The sequence below is a fragment of the Cynocephalus volans genome, chromosome 9, assembly GCF_027409185.1.
Source record: "Cynocephalus volans isolate mCynVol1 chromosome 9, mCynVol1.pri, whole genome shotgun sequence".
NCBI lineage: Eukaryota > Metazoa > Chordata > Mammalia > Dermoptera > Cynocephalidae > Cynocephalus > Cynocephalus volans.
The window spans coordinates 140,689,237-140,716,652 of NC_084468.1; the positions used below are offsets into that span (position 1 = coordinate 140,689,237).

General features: G+C 40.9%; 1 protein-coding gene across 2 annotated transcripts in view; it reads left to right on the forward strand.

Moving 5' to 3' along the window:
- The window catches only part of FNIP2 (folliculin interacting protein 2), a 226,989-nt gene that overhangs the window by 93,468 nt on the left and 106,105 nt on the right, over positions 1-27,416 (forward strand). For both annotated transcript variants that reach the window (XM_063107875.1, XM_063107874.1), the window contains exons 10-15: positions 364-565; positions 892-980; positions 3,249-3,395; positions 3,513-3,682; positions 9,750-11,103; positions 11,996-12,152. In XM_063107875.1, the coding sequence (XP_062963945.1) occupies positions 364-565; positions 892-980; positions 3,249-3,395; positions 3,513-3,682; positions 9,750-11,103; positions 11,996-12,152 (2,119 nt within the window). The remainder of the gene's footprint in view (positions 1-363; positions 566-891; positions 981-3,248; positions 3,396-3,512; positions 3,683-9,749; positions 11,104-11,995; positions 12,153-27,416) is intronic.

Consider the following 27,416-nt stretch of genomic DNA (forward strand, 5'->3'; position numbering starts at 1 on the left):
CTATCAACCAAAATGAAGGGCCTATGTTTTGAGTAAACAGATATTGCACACCCCTTCCTAAATACCAGTAATCTGACATAAAATAATTCAGGGGAAAAGGACAATAGTTTAACAAGGGGACATTTAACTTTAGTTTTCATTTGAATTTCTTTTCATATTACGATAAAACTGTGCGGCAAGCTCATGTTCTCATTTTGCATGACAGGAAATTATAGCAGAGAATGAATTAGAGGTAGGTAAACTCTTAGTTAAGACTCTGGGTGTCCTGAATTAGCTTTCTAAGTGTAATACCCTGGCATTACCATTTATCTTCAGTGTGATTCACTGAGATATGGCAACTTTTCAAACTTATTTTTCCTCCAGGTCAACTGATGAGACATTCAGCTTGGCTGAAGAAACCTGTAGTGCTAATCCCGCCATAGTTAGAAGGAAGAAAATTGCCATAAGCATCATCTTTTCCTTGTGTGAGAAAGAAGAAGCACAAAGGAATTTCCAGGACTTCTTTTTTTCTCATTTCCCCCTGTTTGAATCTCACATGAACAGGCTGAAGAGTGCAATTGAAAAGGTAATAAGAGAGTAATCCAAAGCAAGTAGAGAAGTGATTACGGGGCTTTAAAGATGATAGAATCTCTTTGTTTATGTATCAGATCACTTTCCTAAGGAACTTAAATCATCCACAGCAGTGATAGATCCTTAGGTACCAGTTGATAGTTACTAGATACTAGATTGTTTTAGGAAAGGAAATTATTGCTTCTTCATGACTGAAGGCATTATTAGCTTGAATGTTTTTAATTGATTATAATATAATCCTTTACTAATAAAATCCAATAGATAAGTTATAAAGGAATTTCTTCTCAGAGACTAATTTGGCTTGCTTTCTCTTCAATAAAGGCCATGATATCCTGTAGGAAGATAGCAGAATCAAGTCTCCGAGTCCAGTTTTATGTAAGCCGTCTCATGGAAGCTCTGGCAGAATTCAGGTAAAGTGGCGAAGTTTGGCAAATTCAACAGGGGATATTTATGAGCAGTAGTAGCAGCTGCATCCATGGCTCTCGGGATAGAGAGAGAGACCATGACTTGGAAGAATTGGGGGACTGGTAATTATTAGTCACTCTAGTAGCTCCGCCCTTCAAGATGGAAACTAAGACCAAATGGAGCAACATATTTAAGTAACCCAACACTAAGTAACCCTCACTACTGCCTGACAGACACAGTTTATTACAGTTTATCTTCAGTGTGGTTCATTGGGGTATGGCAACTTTTCAAACTTATTTTTGATATACAGATGTGATTGTTTTAAACATGGTAAATAGAGAAAACTAATATTCAGGGGTCTAAGTCTGTTCATTATCTTTTGTCATCCTCACGAAAGACCTAAGGGTAAGCACTGTTAACCCCATTTTACAGATGTGGTAACTTGAGTTCAGAAACGCTTATCCAAAGCATAGATGGAGAGACTATGCATGTCAGGGAGATAGACATTCCAGTTTGCTAGGACAATCCTAGTTATACCCAGTGTTCTTTCAGAAGTGTCCTGGTCTGGACATTAAATTATATAATCACCATATAATAGTGTGTCTTCATTGTCAATTTCTAATTGATGATCTTTGTACTCTGGCAACTGGTTTTCTAGAGTCCTTGCTCCTAGCATCTGGATAGAATGGTAATCTTCTGTGGGTGGCAGGTGGGATTCTCTCCAACCATGCTGAGCTGGGATGGTTGTACCATTTCTTAGAGCCAATTTATTGGTGGGGAATAGAATCCCACTCCAAAGCAGTCATGAACTAATGAGTCAAACTGTTACCTGCCACTAAAGGATAAAGAAGTTTTACAATTCTTATAATGTTAGAACATTTTTATGATGCTTAAGGTATATGCTGATGAACTTTATAATGCTACTTGGAGCAAAATCACCAGCTTTTTTGAACTCTGGGTTATGTGTAAAGTACTCAAGTAACACATTAGTCATTATCTGGTGATCTTTAAGACTTAAGTCATATATTTGAGAAGTAATGTGAAGTTGTGCTTTTGGATGGCAATCTGATGGTTAGTGAACCTTCTATAACTTCATGTGCTACCTTGAGCAGCACGAGATTTGCCTGTTGCTCAGCTGTGGTCAGACTAGACTCTGGCTTGTGCTTGAGAGTCTGGATACTGCTTTAATGAAAGTATCCATTTTTCTGGAATTAAGAAACTGAAAGTACAGAACCGGAAAGCCTTACTGTGTATATAAACAGGTCTTGTTCTTACTTTAACTATCAACCCCTCCAGAAACGGGGACAGAATAAAGTGTTAGCATTTGGAGACTTTAGTTTTAGTAAATGAATCTCAGTGCCATGTGACCATAACTTGTCATTGCTACCCAACTCAGCAAATGCTCTGTTCTTTGCCAAGGTGGAATTCAGTTATGTCCCAATTCTTTCATGCATAGTTAGAAAATCAAGTCTCATCTATCTTGATTTGGGAAGAGTGGGTGTGTTTTAAATTTAGAGATACAGTGGTCTTTTACCCAGTGGCTGTTCTAAGCTAAGTTAGTATGCTCTTTGGAAAAACATTGTGAGTCATGTAGCTTGGAGTGGAACTCTCTATGCCAGGCATTGAGATCTGAATTCGCATCCTGACCTTGTCATTAAATATTTGTATGTCTTGTGCAAATAACCCAATCTCTCTAGGCCTCCGTATAAAAAGTTAGTATAGGGTATAGTAAACAAGAGCCATTTGTGTAGTTTTTTCCCCTAAAATGAATAGGATGCTTTGGCTTAGAGAACCAAAGCATTAACCAGAAACTGGGAGAGTTGAGTTGTCTCTGGTCATATTCTCAATAAAACATATGCTTTCTTTCTCCCTTTATTTCTTTAATATCAAAATGGCTGTAAATTCTGACACAAGGCATAATAAAAATAAATTGTTTTTAAATGAATATTTTATATCGGGTTGGCACACTTATTCTGTAAAGGGTATTTATCACAGATATTCAACTTTGCCTTTTTCTGCAAAAGCAGCCATAGACAATAGATAAATGAGTAAACATGGCTGTGTCCCAATAAAATTTTGTTTATGAAAAAGGTGGCACTCAGATTTGGCCTGTGGGTCATAGCTTACCAATCCATGTTATATGTATACTGTTTGAATCCCTTATAGACTACATAGATCCAAATTATTGTTTTCTTCTTTATTCTTTTATATCAGGATTATCCAAAATAATATTTGTGATAGTTTTACGTATCCCTTCTCTTTCTCTTCTATAGAGGGACTATCTGGAACTTATATTCTGTTCCAAGGATAGCTGAACCTGTATGGCTTACCATGATGTCCAGCACTTTAGAAAAAACCCAGCTCTGCCAGCGCTTTCTCAAGGAGTTTACCCTTCTGATAGAACAGATCAACAAAAACCAGTAAGCTTCAGCTCTCTAGAGACTTGTATGCAATTCCATAGCCACTGTACATGCTACATAGGACATGTCTCTTCCTCCATTGACTAATATGGTTGTATTTTCTTCCATTTATCCAAGGTTTTTTGCTGCCTTACTGACTGCAGTGTTAACCTACCACCTGGCCTGGGTTCCGACTGTCATGCCTGTTGATCACCCTCCCATTAAAGCCTTCTCAGAGAAACGTACCTCTCAGTCAGTGAACATGCTGGCCAAAACACATCCATATAATCCTCTCTGGGCACAACTGGGTTAGTACCTAATTTGACTATCCGGAGAATAATATGTGGGATAGAATAGGAAGAAGGCAAGAATTTATAGTTTATACTGGCTATCAAACCCAGTAATTCAAGGGTTGTCATTGGGCAGGCAGGGAATAGGAGGTTGGCCCTCGGATTCCAATTGTAAGGCTACCACCTTCCTCTCCTTTCTCTTGCTAGCAGCTTTGTTCTACTCATTTATTTTTTGTAAATCCAGTTTGTTTTATTTTATTGGTTATGAATATTCATGGGGTGTTCTACTCTTTTAAAGCAGTGTAGGTAATCTGTGTTCTCCCACTCCATAGTGGCTATTCACCCTAGAGCCCTGGTTTCTTAACCTCAGCACTATTGATATTTTGGACGAGATAACTTTATGTTGGTTGAGTTGTGATGGGGCAGTGGGGGTGGGGAGAGCTGTCTTATACATTATAGGATATATAGCAGCTTCCTCTGTTCACTAGATGCCAGTAGAACCCCTCTCTGCCCAAAGTCGTAACAATCAAAAATATCTCCAGACATTGTCAAATGTCCTTCCCCTGGTTGAGAACCACTGTCCTAGAGGATGAACTGGGTGGGGAAAAAAAATAAGAGAAAAAAGAAAGTAATACTCCATAATCTCACCTCCTTCTTAATTTTAGCATAAATTAGCAATTTTATCTTCTCTACACTGCTTCCTTGCAATTAGTGGTGGCATCTATTTCAAACTTTGTACTTAGGCATGGTGGAAGAATCTAATGCTTTGGCATAGTTGGTTATAGAGATTGGGATTTGTGAGACTGGAGTTGCATATTTGGGTTCATGTGGATTAGAGGTGAACTCTAGGGACTCTCAGTCATCGAACATGAAAGTGACACAGTAAAACTTGCACACTCACTGTGTTTCAGACCCTTTGCTGGATGCTGGGATGGGGAGCCTCAGGAAGCTAGCTGCCCAGTGGAGGCAGATTTCAAAATGTCCTGATTACTCCTTTGATAGGAGTATGCAAGAGAAGATGCAAGAGAGAGACAGAATAATGCAGAGGCAAAGCATGGGCGCCAGAGCCCACTGCCTGGGTTCCAGTCTCTACAGACAGTCACTTAGCCTCTCTGTGCCTGTTTCTTCACCTGCAAAATGGGGGGATGATAGATAGTACTTACTTCATGGTTGCCGTGGGGATTAAATTAGTTATATAAAACATCTTTGTTATGGATGCTGCTGCTGAAAATATTATATTGTAGTGGCACCTAGAGAGAGAGGGTGAGGGGATGAAGGGGATTTTCAAGGAAGGCTTACTTGAGGAAATGTTAAAATGTCATGTTCTAGAAAAAGAAGTATGGACTGGGGAAAAGTACTCTAACCTTAGAAAACAGCATATTGTATATAACAATAACAAAAGTTGACACTATGAGCCAAGTGCTGTTTTAAGTGCTTTTTACACACATTAATTAATTGGATTCTCATTCCTACCCTATCACTATTGTCCTCAGCTTATAGCAATAAAGATGTTGTCTTGTGCCTATGCCCTTGGTCATGAGATGTGTAAGAAAGAGAATACAAGTCTCGCAGTGAGGGGTTGATAGGTGCGTTTTAAATGAATTAAAGAATTTATGGACTGTTGACAGGAGTAGTGTGAGGAGGGGATCAGGCCTTTGGCACAGAGGAGGCTTTGTAAAGCCAAATGTGAATAATGGTCAAGTTTCCATTACTGCGAAAAATTGAAGGACTTCAGTAATTTGACAGAGGAGGCACTTGCTTCCAATTTTTTTTTCCATTGAGTATTTAGCACGTCATAGTAAACAGGAAAATATAAACTGCTGGGAGTATACAGCGATGCAGATGTAATTTTAATCCAGGTTCTAAATAACAAGAGATTCTATCTTAAATTATTTCAAAACCTTACCTGAGAGCTGGCCAGGACAGGTACCACGTGCTCACCTCTGCATTACATCTCAGCATTCCCAGGGAAGGGAAGAGGGGAGCTGGAAGCAATGGGCCCTTTCACACTCCCAGATTTGCAGATCCAAAGCTGAGCAGTCTTTGCCTCTGCCTAACACATGCACTCTATGCAACGGTCTTCCAAAATGTGGATCACCACCCGTTAGTGGGCTGTGGAAGCAATTTAATGGGTCAAAAAAGCATTTAAAAGGTGTAATAGATTAGAAAATATCAAAGTGACTTACTTATTTTGTAAAATATTTGTTTCAGAGGGTGTTAAGTTTGCAGTATGAAATGTATTTCTTAAAGTGGGTATACAAGGTCTGAAAACCACTGTTTTATATCACTGATTGAAGGAGTTCCATGTCAATCCCTTTTTGACCTACTGATCTCAAGGATGTGTGGAAATGAAAAGCAGCTTTTCTCTTCAAAAGAAGTTTGGGGTCACTGATTTAAATTAATATAGGTAAAAGAAAAAGTCTGAAATTTCTTTTTCATTTTTTCCAAAAGTTTGAATTATATTTTTCAGAATGCAGTGGAATTAGACTATAAATCAATTTTTTAAAAAAGGAAAGAAGGGCTGATCCCGTGGCGCACTCGGTAGCGTGCTGCGCTAGCAGCGCGGCGACGCTCCCGCCGCCGCGGGTTCAGATCCTATATAAGGATGAGCGGTGCACTCCCTGGCTGAGCGCCGGTCACGGGAAAAAAAAAAAAAGGAAAGAAGATTCTCACGTGCTTGAAAATTAAACAACCCCATTTTTATAACCCATAAACAAATTTCACAAGAGAAATTTGAAAATATTTTGAACTAGTGGTAAAGATACAATAAGCCAAAATGTATAGGATGTAGGGAAACACTATTTAAAGGGGAACTCCACAGCATATACTTTATTAGAATGTAATCAATGAGTAGGCATCCCTTTAAGATCTTTAAGATACTTAGTTTCTCTTCTTGCCTCCTTTTTAATTTTCTCTTATTTTCTCCCTGTTTCCGTTTTTGTTTCTCTGTGTCTATATTTTCCTACCTCTCTAAGCCCCTCCCTTTTTTCCATCCTCTCTTTACCAGGCACCTAAATTCTCTCAGCTTCTGCACCTCATTCTCTCTCCCCTCTCTAGTTTCTGTTTCTATCTTTTCACCGTTTCCTTTGACACTTTTTTTCTTTTCCTCCCTCCTCCTCCCTCTGCGTGCGTGTGTTTTTCCCAGTGTATGTTTTACTCTTCGTTGTCCTCACCTCCCATTCTCCACCCTCTATTTGCTTCCCTCTGGTTTGCTGTCACTTTGCATCTCTCTCATCGCCACCTCTCTTCTTTCTCCTCTCCTCTCTTTGCTCTTCCTTTTGTTCTTCCCCTCTTTCTTCCTGAGTTTCTGCTCTCTGCTCACTCTGTGTCTCCCTCCCTCTAGTCTCTACCCTGTTTGTCCCCTGTTTGCCTTCTTTATTTATTCTCCTTTGCTTCTGATCTCCCCTGCCACCCCATCCAGCATCCCTTCCTGCTTCCATGCGCTGTCTTTGACCTCTGTTTCACCTGCAGGCACTCTTTTTACCCTTTTCTATTTTCCTCTGTTTTTCTTCCATTTTTCTCTCTTAAGTTTACATTTTTTTTAATTGAGGTAAAATACATGTAAAATACATTTATATAAATATATAAAGGTAAAATATCTTAAGCATTTCTAAGTGTACAGTTCAGTAGCGTTAAGTATATTCACATTGTTGTGCATCCTTTTCTTTATTTTTAAAAATTATACTCAAGAAAACAAAGGAATCTACTGTAAAATTAGTAGCTTCATTAGTCCAGGACTCAAAAGATTGCCTTCAAATTTAAGATCCAATAAGTCTTTAATGTTATGGGTCTATTATTTTAATGGTGCATTATTTTAAGAAGTTTGGCTTTAAAGTAATAGCTCTGTTCCCACACACATTGCTCTCATTACTTTATGTAGCTTGAATTGTTATAAATTATATTTTTAATAACCATCCTTGTTTTAGTTTTTTCTATTTATCCCTTAATTATTAAAATGTTCAGTACTAAAAGTTAAATGCATTGCTAAAAAATAATATTGTTATTCTGAGTGGCCTTTCCCCTGTGGTTTATTACACCAGATTTTGGATATGTAATGCTTCTTCTTTATTAACATTGAGACTGATTTAACAAAAATGTCACATGACTTCCTGAAGTGATTGTGATATCCTGCAGCAATGGACAGATGCAATCAAAAGGAAAGTAACAGTAATAGACTCTAAGTCAAGAAAGTTTTCGAAAAGTCCTAACCTGAGACTACAGTTTTGAGTTACTCTTGAATTCTAGGATGATTTCTGTCAGTTGCAAAAGTCTCAAAGTCAAATCTCTATTAGCCTATAATCTAGTCTTTTCACAGAGAATATTGTTTATTATTATTTCTGTCCTGCTTTTTAAATGTTCTTAGGAGCAGAAAGGGTCCTGTACAGTAGCCTTGTTCTTTTGAGAAAAACTTTCAAGAGAAAGCCAGACACCATAATAGTTCCTAAATTCCTAACACTGCAGAACTGGAGAGGCCATGTGTAGGTGTTCCTGTCCACTTGCAACTGAGCCTCGCCTTTCTGGCCTCACCTCCAGCCATGTGAGTGAAGAAGCCTTCTCGAAAGCTTCCTCCAGCTCCCCTGGTCCAGCCCAAAGAATCAAGTCACCCTCGGCCTTCCTGTCTTCCCACACCTGAGGCCCTAGAAATTGTGGTGCATCAAGGCATCCTTTTTCGTGTTTTACCCAAGTTCCTGTTCTGCAGAAACCATGGTTAGTTTACGCCATGAAGTTTAGGGTGTTTTGTCACTCAGCAAGAGATCATCAGAACAGAGGGTAACGGTTCTATTCTGCAACTCATCAAAATACATAGCAATATAATGATAAAAGCAGGGTGAATCTAACAAGAAATATCAAGTTGATTTTGATTAAAAATGCAGCAGTAATACTGCAGTGATTTTTAATCCTGTTGTGGAACCAATATTCTTAGGAGCCCTACACTAGGGAATATTCTCCAAAGGAGGTGCTTCCTAATGATTCCCTAGGGAGAAGTACTTCCTGATGGTTCTCATAACTTTTTTCTCAGTCCTAATCTATTGATTTTTATTAGTTTTGTCTGAATGCCCTTATAAGTAAATGCCTTCCCTTTTCTCTACATGCATTCCTCAGATGGTTCTAACTTCCTAAGTTCTTATTTATAACTAGTACCATGTATTATCTGTCTTCTATTTAGTGTCTTTGTGGGTTGTGATTTCCAACATTCTGATTATTTCTTTAATGGTTTCTAACTCCAAGTTATACAGAGGTCTAATGAGGTAAATGTTTAGGCTATTAGCATAGTGCCTGCCCAGTCAGTAAATGTTAGCTCTTTATTGTGGCTGTCCATACTATTATCATCATCAAAGTATCAAGAGTATTACTTGTTATCAAATGTAATCAAATTATCCAGTGCAATAGTTCTAATAGGTACTTAAATAATCTTGATGAAAAGCTCGTACTGCTGGGTATTTCGATGCTACATTTGCCCTTCCTCTTCCTCCCTTAAGCTAAATGTAGAGCCCGTGGTCTTTAGCCAGTTTTTAGTCAACTTGTCAGGATATAACTAATGGGACATATTTTTTTCCAGTAGAATTTTCATGTGAAGTAAAACAAAGAAAACCTTCAGATTTTCATTAAGTATTTTGAAGTCATTTACTGCACTTCTATTCAGAAATCCTTGAATTTGCATTAAGGCCCATTTTCCTGGGATTCTTCTAACAAATTCTTATCATTCTAGTTTTCAAGATGTAGTATTGATGTGGTGACATATTCAGAACTCTGCCTTTAGCCTTCCTTGGGCCAGCTCAGTGGCTGGCCCAGCAAGCTGCACAGGAAGACCTGACAAGCACAGCGAGGGGCTGTATACACAGCAGAACCACTCCCATGCACTGAGGCTGGTGGGCTGAAGCCTGTGCCAGGCCTTTCTAGGCTGACTCTTCATTACAGAGGCAAGGCTAAAACATGGTCATTACTAGAAATTAGAAATCAGGTGTCTGAAGAAATGATTCTAGGTTGGGAATATAAGTTATCTGTTTTGCTGTTGTAAAGGCTGACTTATCCATGACATGCTAACCCTGGAGAACTTTGTCCTTGTGTCCATCTTGCTCTCTAGGTGATCTTTATGGAGCCATAGGCTCTCCAGTGAGACTGACTCGCACTGTGGTGGTGGGGAAACAGAAGGATTTGGTCCAGCGCATACTTTATGTCCTGACCTACTTTCTTCGTTGTTCTGAGCTACAAGAGAACCAGCTGACCTGGAGTGGGAACCACGGTGAAAGTGACCAAGTTTTAAATGGGAGCAAGATCATAACAGCCTTGGAGAAAGGAGAAGTGGAGGAATCTGAGTATGTGGTGGTTACAGTGAGAAACGAGCCTGCTCTTGTTCCTCCCATCCTGCCACTAACAACAGCTGATAGAAGGAACCCCGGGCTCACAGAGTTAACTGAGACCCCACAGGGCACTGACATTAGGTACCTGGATCCCAAACCTGATGAAGAAGGAAGCAAGAGGCCAGAGCAGAGTTCTGAGGCTTGTAGCATGGGATTCCAAGAGCGAGCACCAGACAGTTCTTGGAAACCTCAGGGTGCATTTTGTGGGGATGAAGAAAGTAAAAAAGAAGAATCACAAGATGGCTCTTCACGATTTTCCAGTTGTGTAGTCCTGGGGGCAGGAATGACCGTTGAGCAGCTGCCTTTCAGTGAGGAGTTGAAAGGGGAGATGCCTAAGAAATCTCCAGACCGGTCAGCAGCCTGGCCTTGCCCTGACAGACATTCCCAAGAGAAGCCTCCCTTAGAAAAGGTCACTTTCCAAATTGGAAGCTCCATATCTCCAGAGTCTGACTTTGAAAGCCGCACAAAAAAAATGGAGGAGCGACTACAGGCCTGTAGACGATATCCAGAGTTAGCCAGTGGTCTCTCGGCTGAGTCCAGGGTGGCCACTGATATGGCTGAGGACCAGCAGGTTTCTAGGTACTCCTTCATACCTGGCTTTCAACAGAATGTCTGCTGTCCTCAGGATCAGTCGTCTGAGGGGGATGAAGGTGAAGCTGATGGAAGTTTTGCTGAGGACAGAGGCATGAGGACTGGCATCGTGGCAGATGCTGCCAGGCAACTCCACCAAACTTCTGACTCATTTGCACCTGGTGACAGTGCGACAAGAACTGGACCAAGAACGCTGGAGAAGATGAGAGCTTTGTATTTGAAGGATGCAGAAGCACCTTTGTTGGAGCCTGTTCTAAACAGGTGTGTACAGCAGGACTCTGGCCTCTTGGTTGCTGCAGATGTCCCCTGTGGGGATGCCGAGAGGAAGGCCGACTTCAGGATTGAAGGAGATATTCCTAGAAACGAAAGCTCGGACAGTGCTCTTGGAGACAGTGATGACGAAGCATGTGCTTCAGCCACGCTGGATCTAGAGCACAGCGGTGACAGGACTGAAGCGTCCTTGGAAGTGGAGCTGCCTCTGCCAAGGTAACGCTGGCACGCTAGGAAGCAGTAGGAAATGGGTTCAAACCCTGTTTTCCCGGCCTGACATCCATGCTCATGTTAGCTACTCTTGGCTGCTTTTCATTATTTTTTTTTCCTAAAAGTATTAGAAGTGTTATCAAATCAATACAAGTGGTTTCCAGCCTGCCCTTTTTCCAAGGATAATCACTGGCTTAGCACGACTGAGCCCTCTCGTGGAGGAGGCCACTGGTTGACTTTGCAGCTATTGTGATGTTTTGGGGAAGCTAAGGGATGTGGTCGAGGTGGTGGTAGGGAACAGGAGTTTAATTTTGCCTTGTGTATGGAAGTTATATGGCTGGCAGCAGATGCCTTGCTTCAGGGGTGGTGGATTACACTCACCGCATGGCTTCTGTCCTGCCGATCAGAGCAGCATGAGGTGATTGGGAAACAACACCTCTTCCTTAACACTCCATCAGGTTGATTATTTGGTCTGTGATGACTGAAAGCAGTAATTAGAGATTTCTTCTGTTCTTCTGCACTGTTGGAGACACCACCCTGTGCAGATATGTCAAATTCCTAAGGCCAGAAAAGAGCCCCCCATCATACCCCCCAGACTTTCTCTTCACTCTTTTGACACAGACTGCCTGGTGGATGTTCAATATAAGATACAGGAACAAACTGTAAACCAGTCATGGAAATACTTGGTTTTTTTTCTGGCCTTCCATTTAAAAAAAAACTCCCTTCTCTCTCCCAGTCCCCTTCCTTTTCCCCACACCAATTAATTTACTTGAGGATTGGTGAAATAGACCACCCAAAATCTAATCTATCTGTGTCATTGGGGTCTTTGTTACAGTTGTAACAAAAGAAAGAAGTACATTTTTAGCTATATAATTTAATGGGCCAAATGTTGTTGTAGGTCTCAGAGCATCAGCAACCAGAATGTAAGAAACTTTGGCCGCTCACTTCTGGCAGGTTACTGTCCCACATACATGCCTGATCTGGTGCTTCACGGGACCAGCAGTGATGAGAAGCTGAAGCAGTGCCTGGTGGCCGATCTTGTCCACACAGTACACGTAAGTGAGCCCAGCTTGAAGCTTCTGGCGGCTGACAGTGTGTCAGCCAAGGTCTTGGCCAGCAACAGGTGTTTGGACTGAAGCGAGTTTAATTCAGGGATCGTTTATAGAAGTGTGGGCAGGGTTATGGAAACCACCAAGGGCTGGTGAAGCACCCAGAGACTAGCAGCAGCCAGAAGCTGTAAGCACATCTGGGCCTGAGAGAGTAAGGTGGGGAACATGACACCAGAACTGTGGGAAGAGGGGCTGCCTGGCTGCAAGAGCAGTGAGGAGGATGGGGGGAGGACTCCCTGCCATCCCTCTCCTCCTGTCCTCCGATCTCTTCTGGTGCCTCCCTTCAGCTGAGCCCAGCTGGAAGCCAGAGAGCAAGGTCACAGCTGATGCATATACCATCCTGTGGTCCAGAGGTCAGCCTCCTGGAGCCCAGAACAGGACAGAGAAGGCCAAAGAGTGGATCTGGGGGTGGTTAGGGGGCAGGTAGGCAGGGCAAACAGAATAAACAGCACAGATGGTGACAATTATATGCCATCATGGGGAGGACTGAAGAGATGTCACATATGGTTTGCTTTTTATCTGATCCTTACAAGTTCCTAAAAGTAATTTATTTTAACTGATTTGTCATTAAGTTCACTTTGATGGCTGCATGAAGATGACTGTGTAAAGATTAACAAGTCTTACTGGAAAATTGCCTTGTGGCTACCATTAAGTGCTTTTCTGCTATCTGCAATGTGACAGGAACTGAGCAGTTAAGGAAACTGTGTCAATCTGATGGGCCTGTTTTTAATTGAGCTGCTATTGGGCAGATGTGCAAAAATAGATGTTTTGCATTAGAGACATATTGTATCTTGTACGTAGAGAAAGTCTTCACTGCATTAAGAAAATTGGAGTTTGGCTTGTTACCTCCCTCCTCACCCAACAAGTATTTTCTGCGAGGTGGAACAGAAGGCATTGCATGTTTTATCTTTGGCCTTGAGCATCTCCTCTGTGAAGACTAAACATACATCAGACACAGGCTGAACAGGCTAAGGATATTTGTGTGAAATGAGGAGGAAAGCTCAGTAATGAAGCCGATGTCCTCATAACCCCCTAAATGGGGAGGGTGAAGAGATGAGGAAAGGGCAGGCCACAGCTGGGTACGGCCAGCCCATCGTGCATGTGCGTACCAACATTCCCTACCCCACCCTGCTTTGTGGTCAGACACCACCCCTCCCTAGGATGTTCCTGGAATGAAGTTATGAAGTTGCTTATTGTCTCTGGTAATATCATAGTTATACTGAACACTGTATCCTCATTTATGATCTGAGGTCCATACATCAACGACTTTAAAATAGGAACCATACCCTCATCATGTGGCGTTATCTTTCTGAGTTGTCCTAAGCAATGTGTGATGCCTTGCTGATTTTATAGACTATACTGTATCTGTTTAGTAGCTGTCTATAGCATTCAGGCAGGGAATTAGAGAGCTTCGTATCCTTTTCGGTCAGTACCTTATGTTTATATCCACATATGTAAAACCTGTGGGTTTTTTCTTTCTGCTCTGCTGTCAGTTTGGTTCCTAAGAACATTAGTGTTGCTCATTGGACCTTTCGTCTATGAAGCCTGCCCAGTATTCTGCTTCTCACAGAGGCAAGAAGAGACTGCCTGTGAATCAATGGGACTGTCCTCAGACATTTATCTTACCAACTGGGGGATTTTGCCCCAGTGCCCTAGATTTGCTCATTGATCACTATGAAAATGTGCTCTATTGACTGATAACTCTCCTTGAACTTTTCTGTGAAACCATTCATGAAATTTTGTATATTTTCAATAGGCTGGCAAGTTCCAATTTTTGTATATTAGATTTTCATGGTGACCATCTGGCTCTATAATTATTATATTTGAAAAACTACAATATATTTACTCTATCATTACTCTTAAAGCTTTTACATATTTTTCCTTCCTTTCAGAAGTAGTGTTTTCATACTGTAGCTTTTTTCATTTCTTTAAACCATGCAGTCACCCTGAGAGATCGAAAGCTATGAAACATAATAACCTATATTGTGTGAAATTGTGGGTACATCCAAAGTGCAGCCATGCATGAGTGTTAATAGGAAATCGTGAAGGGTTCATAAAAATATCTTCAGAAGTTTAATACATTCAGAATATATCCAATTAGCATTAGTGGATTTCTAATTTCACTTGACACATTCATCATAATGAATTTTGCTTTTGAAGTATTCCATTTAAACTGCCTCTCAGACTGGCACTGTGATGATCTACAGCAGAATGGGGAGGAAAAAAAAAGCCACACTTTCAATTTTCATTTACAAATATTTGTTGAAATGTAAATTAGGAGTGCTTTTAAAACATTTTATTGAATTTACTGCTCCATAGAGCCTAGTGATTATTTAAATTCTTGAGTATGTTGCCAGAGAAAGAAGCAAAGATCCAAGAACAAGTACAAGTACATGACCAGTTAGATCTAAAAGAATAGCTTGTTAGGGCCGGCCCGTGGCTCACTTGGGAGAGTGTGGTGCTGAGAACACCAAGGCCACGCGTTCGGATCCCTATGTAGGGATGGCTGGTTCTCTCACTGGCTGAGCGTGATGCTGACAACACCAAGCCAAGGGTTAAAATCCCCTTACCGGTCATCCTTTTTAAAAAATAAATAAATAAAAAATAAAAGAACAGCTTGTTGAGGAAGAGAAGATTGGAATAAATTGTTTTATCATTAGTTGCTTTCAAAACGTATTTTTTAGAAGTTAATAATTTTTGGTGTTTATGCTAGACTTCATTGGGATTGGATATTCATAATTCTTCTTAAAGAAGGATTTTAAATAACTGTTTAAAAGCAATCAATTTAGGTTATTGATCCATTTTCTTGACCTGTGCATGATTTGGATTGTAAAATCTGTCTTTTGTAAATGCACACTTTTATAACCACAGTGGACTAGTTTGGAGTTTTTTCTGTCATTGAGGGATTGCTTTTTAGAGCTTCCAATACTAAAATTTCTTTTCTTAGCTTTCCTTATCCTAGATTCTGATCGAAGAAAGATATTTTAACTTTTTCATTTATTTTTATTATTTACCTTCACATATTAAGATTCAGATGTTCTTTAAATATTTAAACACATGTTCTTGGTTAGTCCCTGTACTACCTCTGTTCTGTCTTTTGAACTTTTTCTCTGCCTCCTAACATAAGGGTTGTACAGCTGCCTTAAATTAGTGTAAAGTAATATTGTTTCCTTTTTTTTCCCCTGCCACATCTGAATGTGCATTCTTTCTTCTGTTTTCCTTTTGACTTTAAATGGAGAGAGTACGTGCCAGCAGCACTCTGTACCTGTGACTCTAAGGAGATCTTTCTGTCGTCTTTTTTCCTTCTGTGTCCTTTCTGCCCATGGTTGCTGCCGACATGGGTGATATTGGGGGCTGTTAAATTACAAGGCAGTATAAGGTGATGGAAGAGCACTGACTTAGCATTGATGGCTCAGGTTCAAGTCCTGGTATTACCACTCATTTGCTGATAATCTTAAGGAAATCAACAGGCATTGCTAAGCATACAAAAAATGTATTTAGAGTAACAGACGAAATATAATCCAGTGGATAAAAGTTTGACTTCTGAAAACAGACAAACCTGAGTTTGAATCATAGCTCACCCTTACTGATTTTGTGGCCTTGGGCAAGTTTTTTAAATTTTCTAATCTATAAAATGAGCAGTAATTATATCATAGGTTTGGTTTGAAGATTCTTGAGATAATGCATCTTGAGTGCTTTGTACAGTACCTGGCACATTACCAAATGTCCAACAAATGTTAGCTATTAAAATAATATATGTGAAAGTGCTGTGTAAATTGTAAAGCAATATAACATTTTTAATACGGGGAACAGAATGACAATTATTACGTTAGTAAAAATGAAAATTACTATCAGAGTTAGTAAGTTATATGCACATGTACTTAAAGTCCTCCTAACTAGTTGGTGAATTTGTCAATCCTAGGAAACTCCTGTTGGAGGTGGCTGAACAGAACCTGTACACATATTCATTCAGTGCCAAAAGTGTCCACTTTTTCTTTGCCTGCGATATCACAAGGAGTAGGCCAGGCACGGTCAAGACCAAAATTAGCATCACATTTTAATGTCCTTTTAAAAACCATGCTCCAGGGCTTCAGGCATTTTACAGAAAACTCTATAAAATAAAGTAACAGTTGGGTATAGCAGCCTCTTCCATTTAATTTTAAAAGTAGCAACAGATTGACTCCAGAAATGGAATCAGTCGCATAGATAAGGAGCTTTGCTAAAAGCCTAGCTGTGATACATGCTCACGAATACCTAATTAATCCGTGCAGGGTACTCAATCAGTAAGACTACAAAAGAACAGCAAGTCCCATGAAATGGTAAATCATTACTTAAATAATACAAATAGCATTAAATGCCTCAGGTCAACAACAACCTTAAAATCAATAGGTTGCAAAGGAAACATTTATGTAGCTCAAATCTGCTATTTTAGAACCTCTTGTTGCTTTGATTTCCCCGTGTTGGGTAATGAACATGGCAATGTTTTGGGCCTGTCTCAGTCTTCTGTGTCTGTAGTCCTGAATGCAGCACTACTGGAACTAGCAATTGCCTTTGAGAATTTTTTAAACTACATGTTTTGACCCGTAACTGGGTTTTGACTACCAGGTTTTTTTTTTTAAATGATGGAATAAAACTGAAATGATCACACATAATTAGAGTAGTTATTATTTAGTGAAACTTTGTATTGTATACATACAAGTGTACACACACACATTCACACATGTCCAAAAACATGTATGCTGGGGGATCATGAGGTTAAAATATGTTTCTCATTGTAAATTGTGACTAAAATTTTTTTTGGAAAAAAAAATACTGATCTCTGGCTATCACTAACTCCAGTATGAAATCTTTGTGATTCTCTCCCCTTCTCACTGTGACTACAGTCTTCTTTAAGTTTCCCTTAACCTTCCTAACTAGTATCCCTGTGTCTAGTTTTCTCCCTTCCCATCATCTTGTGCAGTGCCATGAGAGGACTCTTTCTAAAGCATGAATTTGATCATTTATTCTGTCACTTTAATAGTTTCCTGTTTTTTAAGACCGTAAACTATAAACTCCTTGGCTGGAGTTGTTCCTTTTATGCCCTTCAGATACACAAACACATACACACCCTCCATTGCTTCTTTTATGCTCCTGTCACATTGTTTGCCATTCTTTAAATGGTCCATTTTTCTCACACCTCTCTGCCTGTGTAGATTATGCTTCCTTTGCCTAAGGCACTATGAACAAACTTGGGTACATTTTTGAAGACCCAGTTCAAATGTTGCCTCTTCTTTGAAATCACCCCAGGCACCCTGCCTCCTTTCTCTCTCAAATGTCTGTCTCTCCCCCTAGGGCTGCAGGTATCTTAAAGCAGAAAACAAGGACTTGCTAGGAATACAAAGGAAAATAAGCACATAGGAAGTGATCATTAATGTTAGTCGACTATTGGGTTTAAGGGCGTGTATGTTTATTAGTTACTGGTAAAACTACCATGGTTAAGTATGTCCCTTTGTTCTGAAGCAAAGAGAAATAAATGGCAGATGGTCTATTAAAAAAAAAATAAAGGGGAAGAGTAATGTGTTCAAACATGATGCCCGTGGCTTCTCGTGTTCCTTGTCTTTACCAAAGAGAATAAAAATTTATTATAGGTCTCTCAGGTTTCATGTCTCTTGCATCGTGTCAGAATTAGACACGTCTAATTTTGATGTCTTTCACAAATTTTTTTTGATGTCTATTCTATTCTCTGCAAAAACGCTACTAACCCTCTCATTTTATTTTGGAGTTGCACGTATCCTCACATAGCTTTATTCTGATGACCTTTTTGAACTTGAGCACCTTTCCACAACTTTAAACTGTGTCTTAACTCAGTTAAGTGGCCAGCCTGACAGCTAAACTGTCCAGAGGTTGTGCACTGTATCTTCAAGGCCATCGACTGAACTTGGCTGTCAGTCTGTTGAGCCTGGTGATTGCAGCTACAGGCAAAAACATGCAGAAGATCAGAAGTTTTCTTTGCAACCCTCCAGACCATCTCACCACACTTTGGACCTTCCCTCTTTCCCTCTGCCCCAGATCTTCATGATGTCTTTGGGTTTCCCAGGATCCCCACCTTGGTGTATCTGCCAGGATCCCTTAGCAGTGTCCCAGACTCTAAAGTGATTGATTTTCCTTTTCCTATTCTGTACTCTTAAACCTTTAGTGACTGACACTGAACCTGTTTCCAAGAGAAGGAACTTTTGGTAAACAAATGCTTACAGAGTTATGATAAGGGCTTATATAATTGTTACCCTTCTGGTATTTTCATATGTTAAAAATCTGTTTGATGCACTAGAAAGTTCTGATGGTGGCATTTCAGATAGTCTGGCTGACTCATTTCACCAGTGATGGGATAGGGAGGCAGGAGATGGCTCTTGAGGAGGAGAAAGAGGAGAACCACACCTTAGAGATTTATTTATCTGTTGAAAAAGGCCGATTTAGTACATCTTATGTGCTAGTCACTGTGTTTACTCAATCACAGTCTGAGGTGGGAGGAGTTCAGCACCATGTACTAAGCTGACCTAGGTGGCATGCCTCCTCTCTAAAACTGTAGATATAATGGATAAAATACTACCATCCAAACCCTAGCCCCATTGCTATACTGCCGGTGCATAAAGAAAATGGAAATCCTTTCTTGTCAGAAACAGATAGAAATCAGAACCAGAGCAGTAAGCGTGGGCTGATGTAACAGTGGCCCTCTGGGATTCCAGTCTGGATGCAGGTCCTAGGAATTGGGTGCTGAGGTACTAGAATTCACCCCAGGATGAGATGTGGTCTCGCATGTACGTTAGCCTTTGGATCTGGAATTGAGCCACTTACCTAAAGCCTGGAACTTCAAAGAGCTATTCTTCCATGGAAAGAGGATTGGCAAACTTCAGACATAAGCAGTCAAGCAGCAGAGAAACAGGTTGGAAACTTGGGTGGGGAAATATAAAGTTATTTATGAGAAATCAAAACCCTAGGCCTGTGCTATTTGTGGGTTTAGGGTCCAGACTTATTCTACTCAGATGACTTGGGAATCCCTACCCAAGTAATAAACTTAAAAATGAGGAGCATAGCAACCTCTAGGACTGTGGCAAAAGGAAAGACACTACTTTAAACACTTTTACAACTACAAGCTCACGAAACACATTTTAAAAAATGAAACAAATAACTCCAGCAAGGTGGGCCACATTCAGAAATTACAAACCATATATGAGGAAGCCTGGAAACCACCATGAGGGAGAGTAGGCAAAGATAAGCAGGAGAATTAGCACTCCTCCAGTCCATAATAACTAGCTTTGTTTAAAATGTTTACAGTGATAGAAAGGAACTGGAGCCTTTAAGAAAAGATGGAATAATGTGATAAATGATTATTTAGACTTGCGTAAGAATTAAAAAGAACTTCTAAAATTGAAAAATAGTCATTAAAATTAAAACTCCAAGGATTGGTAAAAGAACAGAGCAGATTAAATACAGCTAAAGAGAATTAGAATTTGTGATATGTAAGCTAGATATGAAACTATCTTTTTGAGTGCAGCCCTGAGACAATAAGACATGGCAAGTATAGAAAAGCAAGTAAGAGATGTGGGGGCTAGAATGAAAAGATTTTATAACATATTCAGAAAGAGAGAATAGAGGAAATGAGTGGAAACAATATTCAAAGAAAGAATTACTGGAATTTTTCAGATTAAATAAGCACACTGACTCCCAAGTAAGTTAAATATAAACAAGTCCACACGTAGCAACTGAACATCAAAGATAAAGAAAACTTTTATAGGCAGCCAGAGAGAAGACATGACATTTGTTCTCAAGGAGTTTGAAATCTCACAGGAAATACAGAGAAATAAATAAGCAGTAAAAACAGTGTAGTGAAGTGTACAGCAGCGGGAAGCCCATGGTGCGGTGCCCAGGCAGCACACTGAGTGTCCACAGTCGAGATTCTCTGAGCCGGGGCATCAGTGGGAGAGAGGAAGTAAAGATGAGAACAGGTGCAGGAAGGGTGCAGGGGACAGAAGACCCTTCTGGCTGATGGAATTGATGATCATCATCTTAAACTACACACAGAGCTGGCTTTGCCACCAACAGGAGGTTTGTCTGTCCCCTGTCTTTGTAAAAGTGCTGTCAAGAATGTTTGGGTGCTCAACACGTAGTAAAAGCCAATTTTCTAGATGACTTTATATACTAGAGGAGATTGTTTAAGAATGGTAGGTGATAACTAGGTTTCTTTTCTCTGGATGGATATGACTGAAGAGTTCTTTGTTTTATTTAACTTTTTGAAAACTGGTCAATTCATGCAAATCTGCAGTCCTTTTATGTGGTTCTCAGCCTTCCAGAAGTGGAATGGGTTGGCTAAGAACTATCTTACATGGCTTAAATCTTCAATTCCAAGGCCATGGAGGATGTGGTTATGTAGAGGAGTCTTTTCCCTTCAGGAGGTACAAGAATACTGAAGGGGATCTGAGGACATTTAACTAGGAGTAAGTGCTGAGAAGGTGAACTTCACTGCATTAGTCATTAATCATCCCATTTTCTTTGAGTGACTAATTAAAAGCCTTTGTGGAAGCTACGTAAAAGTTAATATTATTAAGTCATGGTGCTGTAATGTAGTGATAAGAATCATTATGGAAAGGTATTTTGTCATGTAGCATCCTGTTTTTCAAATACAGTTTAATAAAGTTATAAAACTTACCAGAATTATCTTACATAAAATAATGAACAAATTAACATTCAAATAAAGCCAAAGAATCTTATGTTTTATTATCCAGAATATCTCAGAGAAAAATCAAAGATATAGGAAAATGCTTCTAATTATTAAATCAAATCAACTGTTCTCTTTTGTTTTAAAGAGGCTTCCCGGTGGCTCATCCCTGACTGTTAAGCCTGTGCTATTATAACTATTGTGCAGATTTTAGAGCTGGTTATGAGTACAGAAGTTTCTCTGCTGCTGGCTATAATACACAAGGGGACTGAGACATATTTGAGGATTGATAAAGAGTAAGTTTGGAGTATCTGTTGGGCAATGTGAGCAGCATAAAGATGGGGGAGTTTCTTAGCAAAATTCATAACAGAGGTAGCTGTGTTTTTCCTGTTGACCGTTAAGTTTAGAGTATTGTTCACACTTCTTGCAGTCTTCTCTTCTAAGGAATTTCCACCCTTATGAGATCCCAGGATTTCATAGTAGAGAGGTTGGCAGGTACATTGAGCTAAAAGTTGGAAACACTTAGTGAGTTCCTAGACTCTATTTCTGACATGCCATGATACTTAATAAGCTCTTACATTTTTTGTCCTTGTTCCCATTAGTAGAGCAGGACTGTGTTCCTGCCCACTCCTCAGGAAAAATGTCATGGTGGACTAATAAGTAGTTATAGGAAGCATATATGTGAGAATGGCATTCTCTTACTCTTTATCAAGTTAAAAATAGATAATCATGTGAAATGCTGGTCATTTCAGTGTGGTATATGGAAAACAAATATATTAATAACTGTGCAGATAACTTAATAGGAACTAGATTGAATCCAAAAATAAATTGTTCAACACAGCTAGAATGTATTAGGTATTTCCCACATGCTTAGCACTGTGTTATGCTCATTTCAGAGGCTGCAGAAGAAGAATAAACATGATTTATCCCCTTGAGTTACTTATAAAATCTCTGAGTAGACAAACAGATGTGAAGTCAAGAACAAGTTAAGACAGTGTGTGATTAAATGCCGAAATGAATGATGTAGACATGAAATGCTCTTAGAGGTCAAAGGAAGAGCAGTAAGTGTGGGAAGGTTTCATGGGTGGGGGAGGGCACCCAAGCTGGGCTCTTGAAGGATTGTAAACTTAAGGTGACAGGGAAGACATTCTGGGCAGAAGTTGAGGTAAGAGGCAGGAGTCTTCCTACCCTGGAGAAGAGAGCACTGGGAGGGAAATACAAAGGTACTTCAAAAAGTTCATGGAACAATAGAGTTAAAAGATAACTTCTGTGGACTCCTCATGTGTATAGGTGCGGCGAGCCCACACTGAAGAGCTTTAAGTATGGGGGAAAAACAGTTTTAAGTTAACGGTTTGGGTGTGCTATGCTAGTGTAGATTTTTGAGTTGGCAAGGAAAATGATAATGTGGTATTTTAGGAAGTTTGAGGGTTTAGGTAAAGTACATAAACTAGGGCAGTGTTGTCCAGTCTGTCCATACTCTCACTGTTCATGAGCTCTGAATTTGAGGTTTTAGGGAACATGATCAATTTAGAGAGGGGATGATGTAGGAAAACAAAATGAATGTTTGAGTATCTAATGTGTTAGGCACTGAGGTACATGTTTCACACACATTTTTCTCACAGAAAACTTGTGAATTAAACCTCATTTAAATTGCACAGCAGGCTGGCCGGTTAGGTCAGTTGTTTAGAGTATGGAGCTTTAACACCAAGGTCAAGGGTTCGGATCCTCATACCACCAGCTGCCAAAAAAAAAAAAAAAAAACTCACAAAACTCTTGAATTTTTATCCCTTTTTACACATGTAGAAACTGAGGCCCAGATTAATGAGTTGCTAAAGGTCCCACAGCTAGTAAGTGACTGAGGTAGTAGTCAAACACACTCTTGCCTGACTTCAGAACCCTTGCTGTCATCTTACTGTTGCCTTTGTTGAATTACCAGAACCACAGCTCTTCTGATTATCTAAACCTTGTACACACTTCTTTTTCCTGAAGTTTAAGTTAAGCAGAAATCACGTGTGTGTGAGTTGAGGCAGCATATTTTGTATATTGAGAAATCTGGCCTAGAATCTTGAAATTCGAATGTCCTAGGCATTTACTACTCCCAGGAAACAGACCCACAAGCCCTCAGAGGCTACAAATTAACCAGGTTTATTCTACTGATTCAACAAGCTATAATAGCCAAGAAATTTTGAGAAAGTTCTGAAGATCTATAAAACAAAGCATTTCATTTGTTAATCTATCTTGAGAAATATTCTCAGGAAAATAGTTTGGTAAATAAGGTACTGACAAGGTAGAACTGAATAAATGATTGTTTCTAACTTCTCATTGAGCAGAGCAAGGGAAAAATGGTAACAAACATATGGCCGTTCCTTCTTTCCCTGATGGAGATTGGTCATCCACCCTAACAGTTATCTGCAGCTCTTTGCTGATCTCTGCTGTTTTTATCCTCCTGTCCCTGTCAGGAGTTTCTGAGTTGCCCGGTGAAGTTTCCATGGTAGGCATGGAAACTGTGACGGCAGTGGTTCGGAGAGGGGGTGCCAAGAGGCACCAGGCTGGTAGCTCTACATCATCACCTTGGTTGTGATTGGATACTCAGGGAGGTGTGGGCATGCAGGGGGGCAGTGATAAAGCAGCACTTTTGGGGCCTCATATTATGGAAAAAGTAGAAATATATTACAGACTCATTCTGATATTCTGAGAATTTGACAAATTCTGTGGGCAGGAAACTTATTTCAAAAATGATTCCCTTTAGCTTGAAAGAGGAAAGGAAAATTAACATATATAAGAAGAGTCCATAAGGTTCACAAAGTTTCTCAAACATACAGGCATTTTAAATGGAAATTACTGTTTTTAATAATAGTATTTCCCTCAGATTTTCATTCAAAACTCAAACATCAGAGGACCTGATTAATCTGATACAAAAATTTAGAGGAAAACTTTTAAAAGGGTATGGTGTGGGTTTTTTTGGTTTGTTTTTCTAGTGATATTTAGTCAAAACAACAAAGCCCTTTGGGGAAAAAAAAGATTTTAACATTAAGAGGAAGAATTTTACCAAATAATCTTACTTACTAAGCTGATGGTTATCTACAATGTGTCTCCCTTTTCCTTAATGTATACAGGAGGCCAAAGTGAGACTCATGTCAATGTCAGTGTGCAGCCAAGCCTCCCCTTCCTCTTTCTTTGCTATCAGTCCCCATGCCCAAACTGAAAGGATGAGGCACAAACACAAGGCAGCTCGCCGGAGAAGTTCCGATTTATTTAGTGAGTACATCTGTTTTATAGGGTTAGAAGAGAGTTGATAGGTTTACAGGGGACACGGGGCGTTTGGGGATTGGATGGATTATGTTGCTAAGGGGCCAGGAGCAGGGAGCCTGTGCTGATTGGTGCGCAATTCACGCCGGCAGGAAGGAAAAAGGCAGAAGAGAAGGGTAGCTAGCGCCATGATGGGGCGCAGCCGAAAAATGGTTCTCATACGACCTAATATTCCTCCCGTTTTGTTAGAATAGGGGCGACGTCCTTTTTCTCTCTGCCTACTTCCTGCTGGTAGAGGGTGTCGTTTGGGAAGGGGTTGGAGTGTCAGGGAGGAATATGGTCAGGAGATCCCATAATATGGTGGAATATAAAAGAACCTCCTGGGGGGTGAAATGGATGAAAGTTCCCTGCAGCCGTAAGTCGATAATCTGTTGAGTCCACTCCTGATGTGTAAAAACCGGGTGTCGTAGCCAGGCGTCGGAGGAAAGGGCATCTAGGAAGGCAGTCCATCGCGTCCTGTGTGTTTCATCAGCACGTGGTGAGGCGTTTCCGAGAAGAGGCGGAGAGTTCATCAGTAGCTAGGAGCTGGTAGTTTCTAAGTAAAAGCTGGTTAAAAGTCTGGTTAGAAATTTTGCCCACTTGGGTTTGTAAAAACTTGAGTATACAAGGTAAAAAAAAAGGCATATCAGAAGGATTACAGAGAGGGGGCCGAGGATGGGCCAAACCCAGGTTAGGAGAGGGTTGGACATTAGAGAGGAGAATGGGCTGGAGTCGGGTGGGGCACGCAGGCTGGTAGCTAGTTCAGTGAGTTTAATGATGTTATTTTCTACCACACCCGATTTGTTAATATAATAACAACATTCTTCTCTTAGGAAGAGGCAGGTGCCACCTTTTTCCGCTGTGAGCAGATCAAGGGCTCTCCTGTTCTGGAGGGTCACTTGGGCCAAAGAAGTTATTTGTTTTTGTAGGGAGGTTAGAGATTCCGCCGTGGATGTGAGGGCCCTTTCTAACCTGGATTTAATATCTTCGACAGCCCACAGAGAGTGGCCCAAGGCTCCTCCGGAGAGGCCAGCACTGGCGATGGAGATGGTTAAAGACATACCAACCCCGGGCCGGCCCCGTGGTGCACTCAGGAGAGTGCAGCGCTTGGGAGCGCAGCAGTGCTCCCGCCGCGGGTTCGGATCCTATATAGGAATCACTGGTGCGCTAACTGGCTGAGCACGGTGCAGCTGACACCACGCCAAGGGTTGCGATCCCCTTACCCGTCACAAAAAGACAAAAAAAAAAAAAGACATACCAACCGAGATAGGGAGGAAAGCCGCTCTTTTCTGTCGGTCTGGGGGATTAAGAAGGTGAAACATTTCTGAGCTGGTGTATAGGGTGAGCTGGGGAACAACAGTTACGAGAAGGCAAGGAGAAGTTATGTTGGGGAGGAAAGTGGTGGTAAGGATTCCATTGCACCAAAAAAAGGTTCCAGGCGATGCATGAGAAGTATTTGTGAGGTTAAGACTGTATTGGCAAAAGGGGTCATTGAAAGATTTGGAAATAGTGGGGCCACAAAGGCATGTTCTAGGGAGGAGGGTGTGGTTGCCATCCTCAGGCTCCCACAAAGGAACATTGGGTAGGGGTGAAGAGGGCAGTGGGGCCTGGGAAGGGTTTGGACGAAGGAGTGAGTCGGTGTTGTTGACTGGGACAGCGGCAAGCAGGGGCGAGCCCAGGAGGTGCACAAAAAGCAATTTCTGGGGGAAATGGATAGAACAGTCTGGTTTAAAAAGGACAGGGTATCGGAGATGATCTGTAACCAAGTATATACAGGGGAGCCCGAGGCATGAAGGGAAGGGGCATTTTCTAAAGACGATATGATGTTCTATTCATGATGTTTTATGTCTGTAGAGACAAGAGATATAGGGTCGTGAAGAGGAACATACTCACGGGATATTTCAAAAGTTCCGCAGGGGTGTGAAGCATAGCCATTATAGTAAATAGAAGCAAGGACCCTGGTAGCCCATCGGCTCTCCCATGGGTCCTGGATAGTTAAAGAACACTGTCGTTTGCCGTCACACTGAAAAAGTCTCCTACCAGTAGGCTGTCCCATACACCCTAACCCCCAGTGGATCTTACATGACCAATATGGACAGCCACCATAGGTGTCAGACCACCAGCGGCAGTAATCGCGGGTCTGATCAAAGAGGAAGCAAAGGTAAGGGTAGTTGGCTTGTTTAACTAACTTGGAATTGGAAAGAGTGATAGTGAAAGCCTCAGAGCAACCTTTGATAGAGCAGTCCGCAGTAGCGGCCAAATGGGTGACTTTGGTGTTTTGTGTGTGTGTATGACTCTCTCACCTTAAATCTCCATACATAAGACGGAGAAGAGGAACTTTGAGGAAGTATAAAGAGAAAGAGGAGGAGGATATTAAAGTGTTAAGAATACTAAAAGGGAGCATCCTTGCGGTTGATGAGAGGAAGAGCAGGAATGCGGGAAAATCGCAATTTCAGGGGATTAGATGGGTCCGGAGTACAAGAATAAGAGGGAGAAGGAGTAGATGGAGGGGAGCCTCGGGACTCTTCTGAGATATCCTGGACGCCGGTGGGGACGAGGTTCCGGGTGTCCGGTTTTAATCTAGAAATGTGAATCCAGGGAGTAAAACGGTTACCAGGTAAAGAGTTTGGCGGCCGTAGGGGTGCAAAGAATAACTGGGTGGGGGCCCTCCCACTTGGGCGTGAGAGGTCCTTTTTCTTCTGGGGAGTTGTAATATACTAGTTGTCCAGGGTGGAGAGGCAAGAAGTTTTGAGAGGAACCAGGGTCAGGAAGAAGCCAATCTTGAAATTTCCAAAGTTCAGAGTGGAGAGGGAAAAGGAGAGGTAAATTGAGGTCTGGCGGTATTGGACCCTGTGAGGGAGGGAGCCCTGGAGGTAAGAGGGGACGCCCGTACATTATTTCAAAAGGAGACAACAGAGAGGGTTTTTTTGGAAGAGCCCTGAATAAGGCCAACGGGAGTAGCTGAACCCAGTCCAGGTGTAATTCTAAGGATAATTTTGTTAAAATATTTTTAAGAGTTCTGTTGGATCTCTCTACCTTTCCGGAACCCTGGGGACAATAGGGACAGTGTAAGTGCCACTGAAAAGAGAGAGCTTGGGAAACTTTCTGGGTAACCTGAGAGATAAACTCAGGACCATTGTCTGACTGTAATGAAGTGGGCATTCCAAACCTAGGGATAATCTGAAGAGAGAAGGATAGACGCCACTGTAATAGCCCTTTTATTAGATGTG